Genomic DNA, 24,260 nt, shown 5'->3' on the forward strand with positions numbered 1-24,260 from the left:
GGGACCTACATGAGTTTGTCCAATAAATCTCTTTTCGCTGTTTTTCCGTAATGGAATACGCCCCAGCTCGAGGCAGTTGCAACTTGAGCTGGTCCTCCAACGGTGGCCTTTGTGATTTATTGAGGCAGTTTCCGAGCGCTGTCGGTTTAAGGGGAAGCTGTGAAGACGCGTCGCTATAGAAACAAGTGCAGGAAGTTGCTGCGGGCGATTTCTGGTAAGCAGTATATTCTGTAATCAGGAGTGTTGTGATACGTATTTTAGGCATTTATATTAACGTTACTGAATTATGGTGCATGTATTGGTTTTCACATTAGGAAGTTGTGCGGTTGCTTGGCTCATGTTTAGACGCAAGCTAATGTTAACTTTAGCCAAAACTGTGATTTAGCTAGTACTATCGGTCGTCGGTTCAAATGTTGCACGGGCGGGACTATTGATTCTGGGTTGATACTGACGACGACTTGGTGGTGTTCGTAAGCACACTAACTACGTTAGTTCGTTAACTTAACAAGCCAGCATATTTGTTTACCTACTTGTCAAAACAGATAGGTTTATTGCAACCGATACATTTTACTAAAGTAAAGATGTTCGTCAGCGCATATGTGGGCATCATATGCGCATCTTGATGCTGTGCCCCTTCTCTACCCCCTCCCGCTCACCAGTAATGTCCCGCCCAGTGATCCAGCCCCTGAGTGCAGGGGCCACTGCCCCAGAGGCGTTTTCCCTGCTACACCAGCGTCTCTTGGTGGCGGAGGAGCAGGCAGAGTCTCTCATCAGAGAAATGGGCAGTCTGGGAGTGTCTAGAGAGCAGCTCCTGGAGCCCGTGGAGAGGGACCCCATTCAGCGTCCCATTAGCCCCTTGAAGATGCACCATGCCCTAAGAGAGCCCGGAGGAGAAGGGCTACTGTGGCGCCAGTGTGATGGGCTAGTGAGCAGGGTATGTCGCATGGAGAGCCTCCTGCAGACCCTCAAGCTCACAACTTTTCGCTTGGAGACTGAGAGAGACCTGGATCCCTCACACTCGGGTAATGGCTTTGACAACCTGAATCAAAACAATGTCACAAACACATTAGGGAAGTCAGTCATTTTATATTTTGCTAATGATGTGTCAACACCATTCTGTTCCTTTTTGGCTCAATCAGTCTTTCTCTTATTTCCTATCCATATCTGTCCCTCTGTCTGCCTGTGCAGCCCGTCTGAAGGAGCAGCTGTCTGCGCTGCAGCAGGAGAGTGATGAGGAGCAGCGGGTCTCCAGAAGGGAGGTGATGCGGCTGAGGGACCTGCTCCGCGAGGCCTGTCTGGACAGGGACAAGTCCCGGGGGGAGGTGCAGAGACTGGGGGAGGCCCTGGAGGTCGCCACCACCTCCAAGGTACCCAGACCAACCACATTCCATCTCTCAGCAACACACAGTCTTTATGTCAGAGTTTACCCACCTTTTGTTTACTAATACAGCCAAGATGAGTATATGGCAAATATAGGCATTTTCTGATATTTAGATAATAACCCAATACGTTCTGGTACTGTTGTTGCAGATGGATGTGGCTCTGGCTGCAGAGGAGCTGAAGATGGTCAAAGTCCAGATGAGTGAGAAGCTGCTGCAGGTGCGGTCACTGTAGGGGCATCATGGGACAAGGTGGTGGAGTAGGGGATGTCACATGGGCCATCTGACAGAGAAGGGAATACATGACTCGTGATTTACCTGTGTACTTTAACAAAAAAAACTTAAACTCTAATGATCCCTAACCTTTTTTAGCTGAAGGAGCAGATGTCCCAGGAGTCTGCTCGGTCTTTTGAGAATGAGAAATCCCACAGTGCACTACTTCAGAGGGTGGAGGAGATGGAGAGAGTGGTGGAGATGGAGAGAAGACAGGTACGGTAGGTGTGAAGCAATACAAGTTGAGAAAGAAAACAACCATTGATATCCTGTCCCTCTCTGACCCCAGGCCCACACAGTGCAGGCAGACTGCCATGCCCTGCGTTCTGATGGACAGGCCACTAGACAGAGACTACAAGAGGAGAAGGACAGAGGCCACAGGCTGCAGGAGCAGTGTGAGCAGCTCAAAGGGCAGGCAGGTTAGCAGCACTGCATTGTGGATGTTTTCATATTCTGCTTTACAGTGTGGTCCCATCATTTGATGTGCTAGTGTTCCTGAGTGACAGATTTCATATGGACAATTAAATGGTTGATATCTTCATCTATTTACAGAGGTAAAAGATTCCCTTGTTTTGGAGTTGACAGGTGAACTAAAAGTAAGTGCCAGCACTTGAGTGATATCAATCAACTGTGTTGAGTGTGTCTACCTGAGTGTGTGTTGTGTATGCAGTGTGTGTTATTTAGTGTGTATTGTGTATGCAGAGTGCACGGCTAGCCCTGCAGAAGCAGCAGCAGGAGAACAGCAGGTTACTGAGAGATGGGGGAGATCTGAGGACTGCAGCTGACAAAGTCCAAGTCAGTGGCCCAGAATATACATACTATACATTAAAGGCCATTATAAACCGGGTGGTTTGAGTTCTGAAAGCTGTGGTATACCAGACCGTATACCACAGGCTTGACAAAAAATAACTTTTTACTGTTCTAATTTTGTTGGTAACTAGTTTATAATAGCAATAAGGAACCTCAGGGGTTTGTGGTATATGGCCAATATACCACAGCTAAAGCCTGTATCCAGGCATTCCGCGTTGTATCGGGCTTAAGAACAGACCTTAGCCGGGGTATATTGGTTATATACCACACCTCCTCGGGCCTTATTGCTTAATTATACCATGGCATTGTTGAATACTTATTTCTTATTGGCTTGAAGGTCATTCTAGAGTGTTCATTATTTCCCTATAACGCACAGTATATTTGCACGATATAATTCAATGGCTATAGTTCATTCTTACATGTTCTACAGTTGAAGTCGGAGGTTTACATACACCTTAGCCAAATATTTAAACTCAGTTTTTCACAATTCCTGACACTTAATCATAGTAAAAATTCCCTGTCTTAGGTCAGTTAGGATCACCACTTTATTTTAAGAATGTGAAATGTCAGAATAATGGTAGAAATAATTATTTCTTTCAGCTTTTATTTCTTTCATATTTTTGTTTCATCAGACCAGAGGACATCTCTCCAAAAAGTATGATCTTTGTCCCCATGTGCATTTGCAAACTGTAGTCTGGCTTTTTTATGGCGGTTTTGGAGCAGTGGCTTCTTCCTTGCTGAGCGGCCTTTCAGGTTATGTTGATATAGGACTCGTTTTACTGTGGATATAGATACTTTTGTACCTGTTTCTTCCAGCATCTTCACAAGGTCCTTTGCTGCTGTTCTGGGATTGATTTGCACTTTTTGGACCAAAGTACGTTCATCTCTAGGAGACAGAATGCGTCATTCCTGAGCGGTATGATGGATGCGTGGTCCCATGGTGTTTATACTTGCGTACTATTGTTTGTACAGATGAACGTGGTACCTTCCGGCATTTATAAAAAATATTCACAAAAGCTCTGACGAAGGCCGATACGTAAGCTTATTAAATATCAGTGATACTATCAAGAGCTGTGTGCAGTTTCCTTTTTCCTTCATCTTGTTCAACTGTTGCCATGCACCTGCAAAAACGATTGCTCAGATGTACGAGTGCCTTTTGAATTTTGACCTTCAGGCATTTGAAAATTGCTCCCAAGGATGAACCAGACTTGTGGAGGTCTACAATTTATTTTCTTTTGATTTTCCCATGATTTCAAGCAAAGAGCCACTGCTTTTGAAGGTAGGCCTTGAAATACATCCACAGGTACACCTCCAATTGACTCAAATTATGTAAATTTGCCTATCAGAAGCTTCTAAAGCCATGATATCATTTTCTGGAATTTTCCAAGGTGTTTAAAGGCACAGTCAACTTAGTGTATGTAAACTTCTGACCCACTGGAATTGTGATACAGTGAATTATAAGTGAAATAATCTGTAAACAATTGTTGGAAAAATTACTTGTGTCATGCACAGAGTAGATGTCATAACCGACTTGCCAAAACTATAGTTTGTTAACAAGAAATTTGTGGAGTGGTTGAAAAACTAGTTTTAATGACTCCAACATAAGTGTATGTAAACTTCTGACTTCAACTGTATGTTTGAGCTGCTTTTGAAAACAAAAGTCAAATTGGAAACATTATTGGCTTTGTTGAATGCCATTATGAAAATCGTAATCTAGGACTGATGGTTTGGTTAACTAGCAAAACTAGCAAGTCTTTGTTTGGTTATCATGGCAACTACTGTGGCTATCTAGTAAACCCCCTAGCAACTTAATTGGATGTTGAACACATTTCCACTGGCAAATTAACACATTTCTAGTGGCAAATGTGGTAAATCATGGTATTAAAGGGATAATCAACTTGGGACTTTATGTAACTAATGTAACTCTGTGGAAGGTCAGTTCCACTCCGCTGGCACGTCGTAGAACACACCTTCCACGTCATTCATTATTTTCCATAGAATGCATATCCCATCGTTGGCTATCCCTTATTTTTCTTTTTTAAATAGATTGCATTATATTTCTAAGACCATGTGTAGATTAACATTTAATCATGAAAAATCTCAGGAATAAATGGTGACATTTTGCTCTCTCATTTCCTCTCACAGGCATTTAACAACCAGTTGGAGAGTCAGTGCTCTGAGTTGAGTTCAGCCCTACATTCTCTTACTGTGGAGAAATCCAAGCTACTAACTGAACACCAGGCTAGCATTAAGGTACTGCCTCTAGCCCTTCACTCACTCACTCACTCACTCACTCACTCACTCACTCACTCACTCACTCACTCACTCACTCACTCACTCACACTCTCTCTAGTACAGGCTACATGTTATTCTGTTCCTGTGTCTCTCTCAGGCAGAGAGAAGTCGTGTGACCAAGCAGTTGCAGGAGCAAGACCTCCTGCTGGATGCAGCCAGACGCAACATTCAGGCAGAACTGCAGGGGGCGCTATCAGCTAAAGTTAAATTGCAGATGGAACTGTGGGTGATAAAGCTAACTGCAAATACTCATAGGAATGAATAATTTCTATGAATGAGGAATGAATAGGCTCTCAATGATAATGCTAGCCACACACATCCACTAATAACAGCTCCTGTCTTTCTGCTCCACAGGGAGACTCTGAAGGTTGACCACACCCAACTACTTCAGAGTTCCACGGTTGCCCAAGAGACAGTTGCCACTCAGCGGGAGCTGTTGGAGCGTACCATTGAGAGGCTGCGGGGGAATCTGAACTCGGCTGTAAAGGAAGGGGAGGTCATGAGGACAGACCGGGACTGTGCAAAGACTGAGGTGCAGCTGCCTTGTCTCTTAGAAAATACATAGCCTAAGAGTACAAGGTTGTGTGATAGAAAAATTACAAATTATGTTTAATACTGTTTATGCATCGAATGGTTGTTTTATGCAATAGAATAGTACTCTTAGTACGCTCTCATCTGTGTTTGTGTGAACTGAGAGATGCCTCTGAGGCTTAACGCTGACAATTGATTTATGAATCCTTTGGTTTCATAGAATACATTTCATAGAATGAGTTGGTGTTTGTTTAATGTAAGAAACTTTGGAGAGATGGCTCAGGTATGGGTAATGATGAGAGGAACCTTGTCTTAGGGGCCAAACTCTGGTTTCTATACAATAACAACAGTCTTCACAGCAAATGCTATCTGTCTGGGGGATACTCCTCTTTCATATGTCAAGTCTCACCCTTTGACCCATTCCACACATCTGCTGTTTGTCATGTAGACTAAGAGGGTGTATCTTTGCTATAAAATATATTTGTATTCTTTCTATGTCAGAGCTCTCAGCATAACACTCAAGAGTGTTGGGTTGACCAGCCTCATTATTGAAGAGCACTTACTCTATGCTCCCTTATTAATACGTTTTGAAAAAATTAATATCCTGATTGGTGATTGCCCTTGTCTCTCCTCGTTATTGAGAATGTCTCTTTTTATAGTTTCTGTGGATGTCCTTAAATGTTATGCCCCTATCTCCTCTGTTTTTGGGTCACAGATGTGCATTGTGGTCACCAAGCTAGAGGGTGAGAGGAGTGCTCTGGAAACACAACTCGCTAATGTCAAGGTACTGTACTGCCAATGACCTCTGACAACGATTCAGACTGATCTCAGACCTGTATGAAAAGGACCTCCTCATTCACAGTGAACACACTTCTTGTCTGAATCTGACCATAGCTTTCTTAACTGTCCTCTGTCCACTTTGCATCCTGTGTGATTGACAGCTGGAGGCAGGATCTCTGAACTCCACCTTGCAGAAGCAGGAGGAAGAGAATAGGAGGCTCATGGGAAAACTGGCTGTCATGGAGCATCAGCAGGTGAGAGATCCATTCAGTATCTAGAGACTGAGGTCACACTAAAATTCATACCAAGATGGCATAGCAGTCAGATGTCCTTTGTGTATATATATGTATATATTTACATCTTTCTTCGCATATCTTTTATATATTTTATTTTCCAAAAACTCAACTTCAAAACACTCTCCTGCAATCCGCCTCACCAAAAAAAAAAGTATTATTTACCTCATCTGAAATCCACAATAGAAGCTAGCCAGAAGCTAGCCAGAAGCTAGCCAGTTTACTGGCTAACGTTTGTATTCAGCTAACCACTGTTTGTGGTCATCAGGTATCCTTTAGCTCGAAAGCTATCGGCAGTTTTGTACAACGCAACTCAGACCAGAACATACCGGACCTATTTTTCTCTCCATATCCCCGGATTTCAACCCCAAGCTCTGGACATTTACACCTGGATCTTGCAGCTAGCTAGCTGCTATCCGTGTGACTATTGGCTTACGTCGATCCCGGAGCTAGTCCTGGGCTACAATCACCTATCCGGACCCGTTTTACTGCCAATGCGGAGCCCCACCGGGCCTTCACGACTGGACTACCGACGTTATCTGCCGGAGGGAGTTATCCAACTGGCCCCTCCGTCGCGACGTTACCTGAACGCCCATCTGTGGCCCGCTAATCGTTAGCTGTCTTATCGGCTGCTATCTGAATAGGTCTATCGGACAATTTTTTTTGGTTCACTATAACTATATCTATTTTGCCAATTGGATTGATCCCCTCTACCACACAGAACCCCACTAATCTACCGACAGAAACGCACGAGGTGGCTAAAAACAGACCTCCATCCTATGCTAGCATGCTACCGATGGCCCGGCTAGCTGTCTGAATCACTGTGACCCCAACCAACCTCACTACTCACTGGACCCTTATGATCACTCGACTAAGCATGCCTCTCCTTAATGTCAATATGCCTTGTCCATTGCTGTTCTGGTTAGTGTTTATTGTCTTATTTCACTGTAGAGTCAGTTACACCACCCACACATGGGATGACATCACCTGGTTTCAATGATGTTTCTAGAGACAATATCTCTCTCATCATCACTCAATACCTAGGTCTACCTCCACTGTATTCACACCCTACCATACCTTTGTCTGTACATTATACCTTGAAGCTATTTTATCGACCCCAGAAACCTCCTTTTACTCTCTGTTCCGGATGTTCTAGACGACCAATTCCCATAGCTTTTAGCCGTACCCTTATCCTACTCCTCCTCTGTTCCTCTGGTGATGTAGAGGTGAATCCAGGACCTGCAGTGCCTAGCTCCACTCCTATTCCCCAGGCGCTCTCTTTTGATGACTTCTGTAACCGTAATAGCCTTGGTTTCATGCATGTTAACATTAGAAGCCTCCTCCCTAAGTTTGTTTTATTCACTGCTTTAGCACACTCTGCCAGCCTGGACGTTCTAGCTGTGTCTGAATCCTGGCTTAGGAAGACCACCAAAAATTCAGAAATCTCCATCCCTAACTACAACATTTTCAGACAAGATAGATCGACCAAAGAGGGCGGTGTTGCAATCTACTGCAAAGATAGCCTGCAGAGTTCTGTCCTACTATCCAGGTCTGTACCCAAACAATTTGAACTTCTACTTTTAAAAATCCACCTCTCTAAAAACAAGTATCTCACCGTTGCCGCCTGCTATAGACCACCCTCTGCCCCAGCTGTGCTCTGGACACCATATGTGAACTGATTGCCTCCATCTATATTCAGAGCTCGTGCTGCTAGGCGACCTAAACTGGAACATGCTTAACACCCCAGCCATCCTACAATCTAAGCTTGATGCCCTCAATCTCACACAAATGATCAATGAACCTACCAGGTACCACCCCAAAGCCGTAAACACGGGCACCCTCATAGATATCATCCTAACCAACTTGCCCTCTAAATACACCTCTGCTGTTTTCAACCAAGATCTCAGCGATCACTGCCTCATTGCCTGCATCCGTAATGGGTCAGCGGTCAAACGACCTCTACTCATCACTGTCAAACGCTCCCTGAAACACTTCAGCGAGCAGGCCTTTCTAATCGACCTGGCTGGGGTATCCTGGAAGGATATTGATCTCATCCCGTCAGTAGAGGATGCCTGTTTTTTATTTTTTTAAATGCCTTCCTCTCACCATCTTAAATAAGCATGCCCCATTCAAAACATTTAGAACCAGGGACAGATATTGCCCTTGGGTCTCTCCAGACCTGACTGCCCTTAACCAACACAAAAACATCATATGGCGTTCTGAATTAGCATCGAACAGCCCCCGTGATATGCAACTTTTCAGGGAAGCTAGAAACCAATATACACAGGCAGTTAGAAAAGCCAAGGCTAGCTTTTTCGAGCAGATATTTGCTTCCTGCAAAGTTCTGGGAAACTGTAAAGTCCACGGAGAATAAGAACACCTCCTCCCAGCTGCCCACTGCACTGAGGATAGGAAACACTGTCACCACCGATAAATCCACTATAATTGAGAATTTCAATAAGCATTTTTCTACGGCTGATCATGCTTTCCACCTGGCTACCCCTACCCCGTCAACAGCACTGCACCCCCCACAGCAACTCGCCCAAGCCTTCCCCATTTCTCCCAAATCCAGTCAGCTGATGTTTTGAAAGAGCTGCAAAATCTGGACCCCTACAAATCAGCCGGGCTAGACAATCTGGACCCTTTCTTTCTAAAATGATCTGCCGAAATTGTTGCCACCCCTATTACTAGCCTGCTCAACCTCTCTTTTGTGTCGTCTGAGATTCCCAAAGATTGGAAAGCAGCTGCGGTCATCCCCCTCTTCAAAGGGGGGGACACTTTAAAGGAACACAAAGAAAGTACAAATAAAGTAAAAAATAAAAAATAAAAAGATCTTGCAGTTACAGTGCACTTCATACCTTCATCATCATATCGTATTAGTTACATTGACATCTTTGAATTAGTCCTTTTCCAAGTACGAAACCCATATTTTCCAGTATTCTTGATCTCTCTCCTGTTGAGTTCTTAAAGCAAAGGTCATGTGGTGTATTTCTTCTACAATGTCTATCCATTGTGTCACTGTGGGAGGGTCTTTTTGTAGCCATTTCCTAGTGATAGCCTTTTTACTGGCTGCCAGTAGGACCTTTAAGAGGTACTTTTCTCTATTGTGTAAGTTATCAGGTATTTCACTCATGTACAAAGAAATGAATGTCAAATCCCATTATTTTTCCAATGTTAGATCTTATTTCTCCCTGGCCCTTCTTTGGACACTGTGTTAACAACCCTCCAGACAAACTTAATGCCATACAACTCTCCTTCCGTGGCCTCCAATTGCTCTTAAATAGAAGTGAAACTAAATGCATGCTCTTCAACCGATCACTGCCTGCACCTGTCCGCCCGTCCAACATCACTACTCTGGACGGTTCTGACTTACAATATGTGGAAAACTACAAATACTTAGGTGTCTGGTTAGACTGTAAACTCTCCTTCCAGTCCCACATCAAACATCTCCAATCCAAAGTTAAATCTAGAATTGGCTTCCTATTTCGCAACAAAGCATCCTTCACTCATGTTGCCAAACATACCCTTGTAAAACTGACCATCCTACCGATCCTCGACCTCGGCGATGTCATTTACAAAATCGCCTCCAATACCCTACTCAATTAATTGGATGCAGTCTATCACAGTGCCATCCGTTTTGTCACCAAAGCCCCATACACTACCCACCACTGCGACCTGTACGCTCTCGTTGGCTGGCCCTCGCCTCGTGGCCATACCCACTGGCTCCAGGTCATCTACAAGACCCTGCTAGGTAAAGTCCCCCCTTATCTCAGCTCGCTGGTCACCATAGCAGCAACCACCTGTAGCATGTGCTCCAGCAGGTATATCTCTCTGGTCACCCCCAAAACCAATTCTTCCTTTGGCTACCTCTCCTTCCAGTTCTCTGCTGCCAATGACTGGAACGAACTACAAAAATCTCTGAAACCAAAAACACTTATCTCCCTCACTAGCTTTAAGCACCAGGTGTCAGAGCAGCTCACAGATTACTGCACCTGTACATAGCCCATCTATAATTTAGCCCAAACAACTACCTCTCCCCCCTACTGTATTTATTTATTTGCACACCATTATTTCTCTCTACTTTGCACATTCTTCCACGGCAAATCTACCATTCCAGTGTTTTACTTGCTATATTGTATTTACTTTGCCACCATGGCCTTTTTTGCCTTTACCTCCCTTATCTCACCTCATTTGCTCACATTGTATATAGACTTATTTTTCGACTGTATTATTGACTGTATGTTTGTTTTACTCCGTGTAACTCTGTGTTGTTGTATGTGTCAAACTGCTTTGCTTTATCTTGGCCAGTTCACAATTGTAAATGAGAACTTGTCTCCCTGGTTAAATAAAGGTGAAATATAAAAAATAAAATAACATCACTTTAAATCTGTCCATCCATAGTGAATGTGTGTTTGTATGTAACATGCTCTCTCTATTTTCTTTCTCCATCCTGACCGTTTCCTCTTTCCCCTCACCTCTCAACTCCTCTTTACCCAGAATGCTCAGCAGCAGGTGGAGCAGATGCTTAAGGAGCTGACGGATAGTAAGAACAACCTGGCCTATGAGAAAGGGAAGCTACAGGTAAGGAGTTTACACTAAAACCATTGGTGGAAAAGGTACCTGATTTATCATACTTGAGTAAAGGTAATGATACCTTTTATAGAAAATGACTCACATAAAAGTGAATGTCACCCAGTAAAATACTATTGGAGTAAAATTCTAAAAGTATTTGGTTTTAAATGTAATTAAAAGTATCAATAGTAAATGTAATTAAAAGTATCAATATTAAATGTAATTAAAAGTATCAATATTAAATGTAATTAAAAGTATCAATAGTAAATGTAATTAAAAGTATCAATAGTAAATGTAATTAAAAGTATCAATAGTAAATGTAATTAAAAGTATCAATAGTAAATGTAATTAAAAGTATCAATAGTAAATGTAATTAAAAGTATCAATAGTAAATGTAATTAAAAGTATCAATAGTAAATGTAATTGCTAAAATATACATACGTATCAAAAGTGAAAGCATCAATCATTTCAAATTGCTTACAAATATTTTCTTGTCTTTTAATTTTATTTATGGATAGTCAGGGGCACACTTCAACACTCAGACATAATTGACAAATGAAGCATGTGTGTTTAGTGAGTCCATGAGATCAGAGGCAGTAGTGATGACCAGCAATGTTCTCTTAATAAGTGTGCGAATTGGACAATTTTCCTGTCCTGCTAAGCATTCAAAATGTAACGAGTACTTTGGCATGTCAGGGAAAATGTATGGACTAAAAGGTAAATTATTTTCTTTAGGAATGTAGAGAAGTAAAAGTACTCAAAAATATAAATTGTAAAGTACAGATACCCTCCAAAACTGCTTTAGTACTTTAAAAGTATTTTTTACCACTGACTAAAACACACCTCTTAATGTGTGTGTGTTCATGTATCCTCATGTTGAAGTGTGTTTCCTCCTAATGCTCTTCCTCTCAACCAGACCAGGGTAGATCAACTCCAGGAGGAGCTGCAAGCTTTAAGGGACACCCATGTAGAAAGTGTCCAACAATGCAAGCTGAGCTCTGTGTTAGAGAACAAGTACACACAGGTACACACACTCATGGTAGTAATGTGGTAATGTAGTAATGTGTCAAAAACAAGGTGACTCCCTAACATACACCTGTCTACTCCCTTACAGGTCAGCTCTGAAATTAGCACCCTGAAGACAACCTGTCATAAACTGGAGGCTCAGCTCAGACAGGCCCAGGCTGAAGTCCAGGTGAAGGAGGGGGAGGCGATGTCGGTGGTGGCAGCCAGAGACGAAGCTCTGCGGGACAGCCAGGCCCTGAGGGGACAACTGGACAAACTGCAGAAACAGCACAGGGACAAGGTCAGAGGGCTAGTAAAATGGTTCCCCAACCTGGGTCCTGGACAGCTACAGGGTGTGTGCAGGCTTTTGCTCCAGACCAGCACTAACCCACTTGATTTTGCTCTGTTTGTCCTGTAGCTGTGTGAGCTGGAGGGCTGGCTGGGTGTGTCTCGTCAGGGTGGGGGCAGTGTGGCTCAGACCCTGGAGAACGTTTTGGTCTCCCACTCCCGTCTGCAACACAACACTGAGACAGTACAGAAGGAGCTGGGGAGACGAGAGCAGGAGCTGGCCTCACTCAGGAGAGACAGGTCTGTGTGTCTGTGTGTCTGTGTTGTGCATGTATATGGGTGTATGTTTGAACAATCATGTATTTTTCAGACTGCAGGGTCAGCGAGAGATTCAAAAGCTACAGGCAGAGGTGGAAAAGCTCCAAGACATCATGGCAACAAGTAACTCCAAGAAAAACAAAATGGTAACTACATCATTAATGAGTCATATACACACATACCCACAAACAGCTCTTAGCTTTCAGTAGTAATAATGGTAGTTTACAAAGATATGTTTGATTGTCTAGCTGGAGCCCTTGCGTAAGGCCCTGGATGTGGCAAGGCTAGATAACAAGAAACTAGCCCAAAGTTTAGAGCAGGCTGTGTTGGCCAACAGCACTCTGCAGGCCAACCTGGACCGAGCCAGAGACCAACACCAGAGCACCATCACACAGAGGTAACTAACAGGGACTAATGTGGATAGTGGGAGTTTATTTAAGTGTGGTTTAAATATGTGAAAGCGTACATGGTTACTTTGCATGAATGTGACATTCATGTCTATATTTTGCATGTATGTCAGAGAGGTGGAGCTGGCTGAGGCCAGGGCAGAGATTGGTCGATGGTCGGAGCATCTGGAATCGATGAAGCTTCGGATGAGGAAAGAGAGGGACTCTCTGAAGAGGATGTCACAGAGAGAAATCTCTGAGGTAGTGCACACTCTCTCATACACCATCGCTTCTGTCCATCAGTCAGAACTCTAAATATCATCCTTCCTCTTTCCTCACCCCTCTTTATTTCTCTTTCCCTTCTGTTTGTGTGTGTCTCTCTCTCTTCAGTTGAGAAAGGCTCTTGAGGACTTGTCATCTAGGTCAGGTGACCTCTCCAGGGCAAATCGGGAGCTGCGGGAGAAGACCTCTGAGTTGGAGAAAGTGGTGTCCAATCAGAAAGCCCGTCTCAGAGATCAGAAGACACAGCTCAAGCAACACCTAGATAATAGAGCCACTCTGGGCAACTCTCAGAAAATAAAAGTATCTACAGTACTGTCTACTATATCAAATCAAAGTGTATTGGTCGCGAACACATTTTAGGAGATGTTATAGAGGGTGCAGCAAAATGCTTAAGTTTCTAACTCCTAACAATCCAGTAAAATGTCAAACAAGTGCACATAATCATAGTAATAATAATAATACAATAAATCTTAATGTCTGACTAGAAACGTTCTGCGCAAATAATGTAAGAATTGACACACAAAATACTTCAAAGTTAGCTAGGAGTCAGAAACAGGGAGGCTGGGTCTGGTGGTGCCATCTTGTAGACAAGCACCTGCTAAACCAGATGTCCTATTTTTGTGACTCATGTTCTCCCTCTGTACTCAGGACATGGAAGGTGAACTAAAGAGCCTCAAGACCTTGAAGGATCAGTATCAGAAGAAGAACTATGAGCAGGTAGGACACCTTACTCACACTTTCTACACCTGTGGATGTTTACAGTATGGTATACATCAGTCACCATTGTCCTGTCTGTTTTCAGAGTGAGTTGATCCAGCAGTTCCGGTCCGAGACATTATCCCTCCAGCGGGAGCTACGGCGCCTGTCCTCCAGCCAGGAGGGGGAGCTAGAGGCTGAGAGGGAGCTGAGACACGTCATGCAAGACAAGTGTCAGGTTAGCAGGGGTTACGTATCTCTGTCATAAGCTAGCCTCGCTTAACTCAATGTTTTTAAATGGCTTAATTTAATCTCCTTTACTTCTTGACTTTGATGGCATATTGAGAGACAGCCATGTCTGTTCATAGTCTGCATATGTGTATTTCTGTGTTTGTCTGAGCAGAGGCTGGAGGAGAGCATCAAGAAGCTGCAGGAGGCCAAAGACCAGGCAGAGCAGAAAATGAAAGAGGTCAGCCTGGAGTCACAGCAGGTAATCTCTCCCTCAACCACCCAGAGTCATTTGTCCTTCTCCCTCAACCACCCAGAGTCATTTGTCCTGCTCCCTCATCTTCATCACCTCCTTGCTTGGTCATTAATTCTCTTACTCTGTATCTCTGTCTGTTAAGCGTGTACACCCAAATAGCCCCTGACGGGTGAGTGAAGTTGAACTGAATTGGAATTCTCCTGACATCATGCTTGTCCCCACACTCAGATATCAGAGAACCTAGAGGAAGCTCACAGTTGGTTCCGGTCCAAGTTTGACAGCCTGAAGAGTGATGGAGAGCCAAACAGATCCATGGGGGACGAGGAACCACAAGAAAATGGAGACCACACCCCGGGAAGCAGTAAAGGGGGTGCACACAGTTCATCATGCAAACGCAACAGAAAGGTGCTTTTCTCTCATATCACTTCATCAACTCTCACTAATAATGAGTCTGCAGTCCTCAGCTGTTATACCTTCCTTGTTTGGTGTTTCAATGGTACCTCTTTACCACAGTTCTCCATTAAACTCAATGAAAGAGACTCTAGGGAGTGCTAAAATCCCTGAGTGAAAAGTATGTCTTAACTGGCTGAGAAATTCAGAGAATTGTCCAATCTGTAGGAGTAAGAATTACAGCTATTCATTAACTTATAAATAGTCCTCAAACCTCTTAGCTCTATTGGGTAAATGTTTGGTTCTCTTGGGGGGGGGGGGGGGCACAGACTATTCACATTTTTCAGGGAAGGACATTTCTAGTAAAAAGGAGGTACTGAGTAAATTTGCTGTTCAAAAATATCTCATTGTAGTGCTGATTTTAAAGCCCTCCACCAAAGTTAAGACGACGTGCAGAACTATAGCTGGAAAAACATATCAGGGTTTGAACCAACCATATTTTTGACTTTGCCCTGAGCATTTTTTATGCACGCACCTTATTGAAAGCCCTTGGTGGGAATTTTAACACCAGTTGTGTGATCCAAATACATTTATCAGACACTTTATGAAAATGGCCTGAGGTGTTAGTCTCAATGGCTTTATTCTGTGTCTTGTCAGAGAGAGTGGTGTTGTCTTACAGACAGTTACCCAGTGGCTATGGGGATGTGTACTTGAACAGGATGAGAGTGGTTCTGGACATAGACTCATAATTTCTCCTTGTCATGTTACAGACTCTGTGTGATAGCAGGCCTCCAGAACCTCCAGAGTGGGAGAGATGGAGATCCACCATGCAACGCTGGGAGACCAAGAGAGAGCTGGCTCGCATTGCAAATGGATACAAACCTGGTGGGATACATGCACTGACACACTCACACACACAATAAGACACTCATACTGTATAGTACACGCACTGGACCAAGGCACATGGAGAAACCAACCCCTCACACAATGATCCCTTTTATTTATCCAAAACATTGAACACCAAGAAATATGAGCGAGATAGCAGCTGAGAACTGTGATGTCATCCTTTTATCTCAGTCTGCACTGTGTAAAGCTGGTTTTGAACATGCTGTTTTCAGAATAAGAACTGTACAATTATAACTATACAAAGATTGTTCTTATTTTTAGATTCTTCATACAAAATTATAATATTACTGTGTACAAATGTTTTTTTGACTGGATTCACAGTTTTGTATGTACAGAAGATAGATGATTTGTTATGACATTGATCCTTCCTTTGAAAGCTTCTTGGCTGTGCAGGCCAGGGGCATTCAGAGTGAGTATGCGCTGTATCAAGGAAGGCCCTAGAGTTAACATAAACCAATAGGAAGGGCTCAGAGTCCAATAGGATGGATGATGTTGTTCAACAGGTTCATGCTTCTATCTTAAACACAATCGTCATGCTAAAGAATCCATACTCTGGGGTGTGACAGTGAGACATTGGGAGATTGGAGTCTCCGGTGGATTGAGAAGCATAGTTCACCTTGATGTACACTAAGGTGTGAAGGGTTAATGGTTCAGACAGACTAGTCCATGATGTTCCATCACTATTCTTTGCCACTGGGGACACACTTAGCTTCAAATCCTGAGCAAAAGGTCACTATTCAAAACCATACAAACGCACAGGAACACCATTCCAATGGTGTCCACTAGGCCAGACAGGTAACAACAGTCAAGACGAACAAGGTCTCCACATCGGAGACCACTTCTCTGTTCAGCCACTGGACAGCAGCACAGTGTCCACTATTTACCTCATAGAACAGACTCCCAAAAACATTGGCAGGCAAAACACTGATCTGAGTGAATGCAGTCCATACTGGCAGTACAATCCCCAATCCCTTCAATAACGCTCTTTACTACTGTCAACATCTGATGTTTAAGTGATTCAAATAATGAATGAATTGACATGCCAATTCAAAACCAAAAAGATAATCCCATGACACAAAAAGTAAATCTAAATAAATGATGTGCTTGACTTGGATTGAAATAGGTGCCGGTACTCATTTTGGGTACAGGAGCTCCACAATACTTTGAGCTAATACTATTCTATAAGAGGAACAGGAGCTCAAGCGGTAGAACATTTGAGGTACCAGTGACCTCCTGCCCAAGTCAAGCACTGGATATGTACATGAGTAGACAGTGAAGTGATCATGGTTTTGCCTGGTGATGATGACATTATTTGCAAATTCTGTGATAAGAGAAAAAGGTAGTCCCAGGATTGAGATGGAAGTGAATCTGAACAGAACACCTCAGACAGATTGGTGAGGAGAGTTGAGGTCACAGGTAAGTTCTAGTTGTTGGTGGGTGGAGGAGTTCAGAGGTCACCATACAGAACACTTGTTGACAGGATGCATGGGGGAACCCTTTGGACAGTGAAACACTCGGGCAAACTCATCAAACTGGGACACGCTGCCAATCACCCTGCAGGGGTGGAGGGGAGAGATAATGGTCCAATCAGAGAGGCGATTCATTATGTACGGCCTGTGATAGGCTGATGCACATCAGAAAAGTGAGGAAGTGTATGTACCTGTAATGCTCTGGTGCGTGCTTGTCAGTCAGTAGCTGCAGGTATATGGACTGAGACCGTCTCTTCATACACCAGTTCTAATAGGAGACAGTTTGCAGTAAAAAATATCATCTTTACTCCCACAACAAAAAGATTCCCAGGCCGAAACAACACTACATAGTTTGTACCTGTGCGAAGGCGATGAAGAGTAATTGTTCATGTGTGTATTTGAGTCCAGGGAGAGGTCTTTCTGGACCATGTTCTCTGATCCACTTCTGATATGCCTGGAGAGAGTGAAACAGAAATGGATAGAGGTAGAGAGAGATGAGATTTGAGTTCTGGGTTTACAGACAGCTTGTCGTTAGTCCATAGAGACAGTGACTGAGGACTCTATTCAATGCGATAGAAACTTAAAGATCATTTCCGATTGAGCCAACATACAGTGTTTACCATGAATGCATTCTCCTCTAAAGCAGGAACATTTCTTTTAAATGTCAATGATGCGTTAAAGCTGAACTTCCGTAATGCGGATTGAATAGATCCCTGACAGAGTAATCAGTCATGATTGACAGCTAGCACAGTCTATTGGAAGATTTCACTCACAAAATAAGACAGTTTAAGGCCTCCCATGTCTGCTATATTCTCCCCCAGAGTCAGACGACCATTCACCTGCAGACACACAGGGGAAAGATACCATTACAACTCCCATTACAGGTGTGTGTGAGTGTCCAGTAAGCAGTACAACAAGGTATGCTATGCACCCACTTTCTGGTTATAGACGGTGAAGTTGTCGTAGAGTTTGACGATGCACTCTGCTTTCTTCTGAAACTTCTTGTATGACTCCTCCGTCCACCACTGCTTCAGGTTGCCGTGGCGATCATACTGTCCCCCTAAGAGTAAGGTTACATCACTCAGCATGGGGGGTCACTATTTGGCCACGCTGCAAGGTACAGTTGGCTATAGCCTTTTACTCTGTCTGAAGTAATTGACTGATTTCATTGGTTGGGATAGGGGGAGGTGGAACTTCTGTACCTTGCAGCATGGCCTGATAGTGACAACCCACTTAGATGGGGGGGTAAGAGGCTTAAGTTAGGATGACCAATGTGGACAAAGACATGAACCCCTTATTCAGAACTGATATTATACTGACATTACAGTTTTACTACTGTTACATACCCTATTGGATTTTAGGCTTTTCTAGGACACATTTAAGACAAGGGGAAGTTCTCTCACCCCAGTCATCATATCCATGTGTCAGCTCATGACCGATGATGGCTCCTATTCCTCCATAGTTCAGAGATCTAGAGGGGGATAGGGGAGGGATGAGTTACTAATCACTTAACATTTGAGGACATCAACATAATGTATATTTATAATAACACAGTATAACACAAACTGATAAACTTTTGTTCAGCCTGAAGTTCTAACCCCCGTCCTGAAGGGGACAGTAGAGTATTACATGCATCATAATCTGACCTGTTGACATCATATCTAATGTTAATAACTGAAGAGCGTGAGAGTCCTGGCCACCTCTCCTTGACCCGGGTTGGTGAGGAGTGTTTAGTGTAGTCTGGCAGACCATGCAGATGGAGACTGATACGATGCAGGGACGGCCAGAGGCTCGGGGCTATTCACATGGCTAAGTCTGAAAATGACTTTCTGACAGGATGTCGATACCCTGCTGAGAGTTGCCCTCCAAACCTGAATAAAATAACTGGCTGAGTGAGGCTTCATTACCTGGGGCCTGATAGCAGCGCTGGGCTAGCCTCTGTCTATATGGCAGGTTAGGGATACTGTAGTAATAACTGCAGGGAACGGGACCACGCACACACATCTAATATCATATTCCATTCATCAGTATGCATGGGTGGATGCAGCGGTCGTTTATGTGGAGTGGTGGTGATCACTTCTAATGGAATAAGTATGTGAATAAATAATAACGTGCTGTGAGAGTTGAGGGTTGCAGTATAACTGTGACCATTAACGGAAAGCGGAATGGTTTGGAGGTAGAATACGAGGGGTAATGTAGGAGGAAAGCATTGGTAATGCTGTAGAAGGGTTGTCCTGGAGTGCTACAGTACAGCGGGTGCAGGCTTTCGTTCCAGTCTAGTAGGCCATTAACCAACTCACTTGATACAACTAATCAGTGTCTTAATTAGCAGTTGATTAAAATATTCAGAGTTGTACTCACTGTGGAAAGTCGGGGTCGTACAGCGTGGGCTGAAGGATTCCAGCGGGAAATACTACAAGTAAAGAAAGAGGTGAGAGCAGAAGATAAAGAGAGGGGTAGGGAGGCAGTGATGCAGTATAAGAGGAGTAGATAGAGGTAGGGTAACCATTAGCTCTTGTGGCTGATGGCTGTGTTTGTCTGGCCCTCTCTGTCCTCTGCTGCCTGCTCTGTAACTCACCATTGATTTTTCTGTGAAGTAAATCCTCGAGGCAGATACAGACACCACTAGAGGCCAAGACTGAGGGGAGATGACAGTGTGTGTGGGGGGCTGGTGTAAGTAAGTGAATGCAGAATAAGTGTGTTAGGGCATGTGGGTGCCTCATCACATGGATTGACCAGAAAGAAGAAGGAGTGTGTTATCTTGTATTTACTAAGAGCGTTGATGTGCTATGGGATCACACACTGACTCACCCATTTGGTTCTTGTTTGGGAGATGGTAGGCATTGAGGGCCTGAGGGGGAAGGAGCCACCTGAGAGGGAAACAAAGTCAATCAGAGATGTATTAATCCTACATTCACTAAACATCTTCAAACAACAAGAGACACAAAGACACTTAAGTGTCACAGGCAATTTGTTTCAAAACTTTTGAGTTTTTTTTAAGGTGAAAATATTCTATAATTAGTCCAATATTGATAATTCCTGTCTGCATAAGAAAACACTCCCTTAGTCATAATCTTTAAATCCAGGCGCATCGATTTGAGGACATTTCCCAAATTAATAACTTTGAAATTCAGAGATGCCCTTGTTCTGGTGGGAAAGACGGATGGCCCTACAGACAGCGGAGAGATGGGCGACGGGTGGAGGGATGAGGACATGTTTTCTCTGCAGAGGGAGAGATTAATGATGAAAGGAGTATATTTGTGATAGAGGAAGTCATGATTTGGCAGTACTGGGTGGAGGGCTTCAGCTTGTTTTGAGTTCTGTCCTAGGAGCACATTTTAAACACTTACACAAAAGACGAGCTTATGGTTTCTTCAATTTGTGGGTACATCACTTGTATACTCTTCACTTCAGTTACTCTTGTCATAAAATGTACGGTTTTGTGTCAAGAGGAGCATCAAACTTTGAATCTGTGTGTAGTTGTGTTATTGTGAGACTGAACATCTGGAGCAGTTGAAAGCATCACTTACGCGGTCTTGTCCACCTGCTTGTGGATCTTCTTGACAGACATCTTGATGTTAAAATTAATACTGTTGAGGATGTTTTTGAAATAGGTATTTTCATCCACATCAAACTGGAGAACAAATAACAGAGATGGAGAGAGTCAATGAGAGCGAGAGAAAGAGGGAGAGTACGTCTGAGTAAAAGTGGTCTCACCCCATACTCCTGGTCTATGAGCTCTGGTTTGAGTAGGAAGTCTGGATAGCCTGTCATCACCATCATATGCTGCAGCTGAGAGAGGGAAGGGAGGAAAGGGTCAGAAAAAAGAGGGGAAGAGAGTGAGAGAGTGCACATATTGAGGCGACATATCCTTCATAGACCACACACACACGACCAGCTAATCAAGCAGACTGTTATAATGGGATTACACTGGAGCACTTTTGTTTCAGCAAGTGCTCTAAAAGGATGAAGACTTTACATTCTGAACGTATCAGACAACATACTGAGATAGGGATTTAATTCAACTGATCCAGAATAAGACAACCCCTGCTTTCATCCTACGTTGTACTACAGTAGGCCTATTTGAGATGGTGTGGTATCCTGACCTTGGCCCTGGCTGCCTCCTTGGTCACCTCATCCATCCAGTCCAGCTCTTGCAGCCGGAGGTTCAGTGAGTGCTTTATGTCCTCTACCAGCTCCTGTACCTGAGGGAAGAGAACAGGGGTTAGAGGTCAGTTGTTTTTAAGGATTCTATTGGGAATGGGCCAGAGAGATAGCTGTATCAGGTAAGCCCAAAGTCAGATGGACCCTTCCTCCTATTCCCAGGGACTTTTCATAGATCTGAAACTGAAAGGATGGGTTAGCTGTTATATGAAGGAAATTCCTACATCCAATGGCTAGGGTTTGGGGGTTGAGGCTATGTTGGCATTGAACACAAGTGAGGGAAAGGGGGGAGAAAGGAAGGGAGGAGTGAGAGATGATGAAGAGCTTAAATAAAGATAAGGGTCAGAGGGGTTAGGAATGCCATTGGAAACCATATCCCCTAGAATGAACAAGCTACTATATACAAGCAGACTAGGATAGAGAGGGATAAGGTGTGATGATGGAAGGCTTAGGGTGGGATGGAGATAAAGGCATTTTCAGTTCTACTTCATATAGAATCACCAGACCATTACAAAAAGAAACAAAGAAAGAGGGACAGAGATAGAAGCTGCCCCACCTTGGCCCTGCTGTGAGGAGAGAGTGAGAGACAGAGATAGAAGCTGCCCCACCTTGGCCCTGCTGTGAGGAGAGAGTGAGAGACAGAGATAGAAGCTGCCCCACCTTGGCCCTGCTGTGAGGAGAGAGACAGAGATAGAAGCTGCCCCACCTTGGCCTTGCTGTGAGGAGAGAGTGAGAGACAGAGATAGAAGCTGCCCCACCTTGGCCTTGCTGTGAGGAGAGAGTGAGAGACAGAGATAGAAGCTGCCCCACCTTGGCCCTGCTGTGAGGAGAGAGACAGAGATAGAAGCTGCCCCACCTTGGCCCTGCTGTGAGGAGAGAGACAGAGATAGAAGCTGCCCCACCTTGGCCCTGCTGTGAGGAGAGAGACAGAGACAGAGATAGAAGCTGCCCCACCTTGGCCCTGCTGTGAGGAGAGAGTGAAAGACAGAGATAGAAGCTGCCCCACCTTGGCCCTGCTGTGAGGAGAGAGTGAGAGACAGAGATAGAAGCTGCCCCACCTTGGCCCTGCTGTGAGGAGAGAGTGAGAGACAGAGATAGAAGCTGCCCCACCTTGGCCCTGCTGTGAGGAGAGAGTGAGAGACAGAGATAGAAGCTGCCCCACCTTGGCCCTGCTGTGAGGAGAGAGTGAGAGACAGAGATAGAAGCTGCCCCACCTTGGCCCTGCTGTGAGGAGAGAGACAGAGATAGAAGCTGCCCCACCTTGGCCCTGCTGTGAGGAGAGAGACAGAGATAGAAGCTGCCCCACCTTGGCCCTGCTGTGAGGAGAGAGACAGAGATAGAAGCTGCCCCACCTTGGCCCTGCTGTGAGGAGAGAGACAGAGATAGAAGCTGCCCCACCTTGGCCCTGCTGTGAGGAGAGAGACAGAAATAGAAGCTGCCCCACCTTGGCCCTGCTGTGAGGAGAGAGACAGAGATAGAAGCTGCCCCACCTTGGCCCTGCTGTGAGGAGAGAGACAGAGATAGAAGCTGCCCCACCATGGCCCTGCTGTGAGGAGAGAGACAGAAATAGAAGCTGCCCCACCTTGGCCCTGCTGTGGGGAGAGAGACAGAAATAGAAGCTGCCCCACCTTGGCCTTGCTGTGAGGAGAGAGACAGAAATAGAAGCTGCCCCACCTTGGCCCTGCTGTGAGGAGAGAGACAGAGATAGAAGCTGCCCCACCTTGGCCCTGCTGTGAGGAGAGAGACAGAGATAGAAGCTGCCCCACCTTGGCCCTGATGTGAGGAGAGAGACAGAGATAGAAGCTGCCCCACCATGGCCCTGCTGAGAGGAGAGAGACAGAAATAGAAGCTGCCCCACCTTGGCCCTGCTGTGAGGAGAGAGCCAGAAATAGAAGCTGCCCCACCTTGGCCCTGCTGTGAGGAGAGAGACAGAGATAGAAGCTGCCCCACCATGGCCCTGCTGTGAGGAGAGAGACAGAAATAGAGATAGAAGCTGCCCCACCTTGGCCCTGCTGTGAGGAGAGAGACAGAGATAGAGATAGAAGCTGCCCCACCTTGGCCCTGCTGTGAGGAGAGAGTGAGAGACAGAACTAGAAGCTGCCCCACCTTGGCCCTGCTGTGAGGAGAGAGACAGAGATAGAAGCTGCCCCACCTTGGCCCTGCTGTGAGGAGAGAGTGAGAGACAGAGATAGAAGCTGCCCCACCTTGGCCCTGCTGTGAGGAGAGAGTGAGAGACAGAGACAGAAGCTGCCCCACCTTGGCCCTGCTGTGAGGAGAGACAGAGATAGAAGCTGCCCCACCTTGGCCCTGCTGTGAGGAGAGAGTGAGAGACAGAAAGGTGCCCCACCTTGGCCCTGCTGTGAGGAGAGAGTGAGAGACAGAAGCTGCCCCACCTTGGCCCTGCTGTGAGGAGAGACAGAAATAGAAGCTGCCCCACCTTGGCCCTGCTGTGAGGAGAGAGACAGAAATAGAAGCTGCCCCACCTTGGCCTTGCTGTGAGGAGAGAGACAGAAATAGAAGCTGCCCCACCTTGGCCCTGCTGTGAGGAGAGAGACAGAGATAGAAGCTGCCCCACCTTGGCCCTGCTGTGAGGAGAGAGTGAGAGACAGAACTAGAAGCTGCCCCACCTTGGCCCTGCTGTGAGGAGAGAGACAGAGATAGAAGCTGCCCCACCTTGGCCCTGCTGTGAGGAGAGAGACAGAGATAGAAGCTGCCCCACCTTGGCCCTGCTGTGAGGAGAGAGACAGAGATAGAAGCTGCCCCACCTTGGCCCTGCTGTGAGGAGAGAGACAGAGATAGAAGCTGCCCCACCTTGGCCCTGCTGTGAGGAGAGAGACAGAGATAGAAGCTGCCCCACCTTGGCCCTGCTGTGAGGAGAGAGACAGAGATAGAAGCTGCCCCACCTTGGCCCTGCTGTGAGGAGAGAGACAGAGATAGAA

General features: G+C 45.0%; 2 protein-coding genes across 2 annotated transcripts in view; one reads left to right on the forward strand and one right to left on the reverse strand.

Annotated features, from left to right (window-relative positions):
* Positions 1 to 236: 236 nt before the first annotated feature.
* On the forward strand, positions 237 to 15,980 carry ccdc150 (coiled-coil domain containing 150). Its single transcript, XM_020503479.2, has 25 exons — positions 237 to 1,022; positions 1,189 to 1,367; positions 1,531 to 1,599; positions 1,752 to 1,868; positions 1,942 to 2,071; positions 2,205 to 2,248; positions 2,355 to 2,447; positions 4,608 to 4,715; positions 4,855 to 4,979; positions 5,112 to 5,289; positions 6,004 to 6,072; positions 6,230 to 6,322; positions 10,859 to 10,942; positions 11,850 to 11,957; positions 12,048 to 12,239; positions 12,357 to 12,526; positions 12,597 to 12,690; positions 12,793 to 12,941; positions 13,065 to 13,191; positions 13,321 to 13,512; positions 13,861 to 13,929; positions 14,015 to 14,146; positions 14,312 to 14,398; positions 14,621 to 14,797; positions 15,553 to 15,980. The coding sequence occupies exons 1-25, from the start codon at positions 611 to 613 to the stop codon at positions 15,703 to 15,705; spliced, it is 3,351 nt and encodes a 1,116-aa protein (XP_020359068.2). The 5' UTR covers positions 237 to 610; the 3' UTR covers positions 15,706 to 15,980.
* Positions 15,763 to 24,260, reverse strand: part of ecel1 (endothelin converting enzyme-like 1) — a 38,049-nt gene continuing 29,551 nt past the window's right edge. Inside the window, exons 7-17 of the mRNA XM_031791062.1 lie at positions 21,264 to 21,362; positions 20,875 to 20,949; positions 20,688 to 20,791; positions 19,969 to 20,027; positions 19,519 to 19,570; positions 18,561 to 18,628; positions 18,093 to 18,217; positions 17,931 to 17,996; positions 17,516 to 17,611; positions 17,349 to 17,425; positions 15,763 to 17,242 (exon numbers count right to left, since the gene is read on the reverse strand). Of these exons, the coding sequence (XP_031646922.1) occupies positions 17,143 to 17,242; positions 17,349 to 17,425; positions 17,516 to 17,611; positions 17,931 to 17,996; positions 18,093 to 18,217; positions 18,561 to 18,628; positions 19,519 to 19,570; positions 19,969 to 20,027; positions 20,688 to 20,791; positions 20,875 to 20,949; positions 21,264 to 21,362 (921 nt within the window). The 3' untranslated portion in view covers positions 15,763 to 17,142. The remainder of the gene's footprint in view (positions 17,243 to 17,348; positions 17,426 to 17,515; positions 17,612 to 17,930; positions 17,997 to 18,092; positions 18,218 to 18,560; positions 18,629 to 19,518; positions 19,571 to 19,968; positions 20,028 to 20,687; positions 20,792 to 20,874; positions 20,950 to 21,263; positions 21,363 to 24,260) is intronic.

This window comes from Oncorhynchus kisutch, linkage group LG15, assembly GCF_002021735.2.
Source record: "Oncorhynchus kisutch isolate 150728-3 linkage group LG15, Okis_V2, whole genome shotgun sequence".
Classification (NCBI taxonomy): Eukaryota; Metazoa; Chordata; class Actinopteri; order Salmoniformes; family Salmonidae; genus Oncorhynchus; species Oncorhynchus kisutch.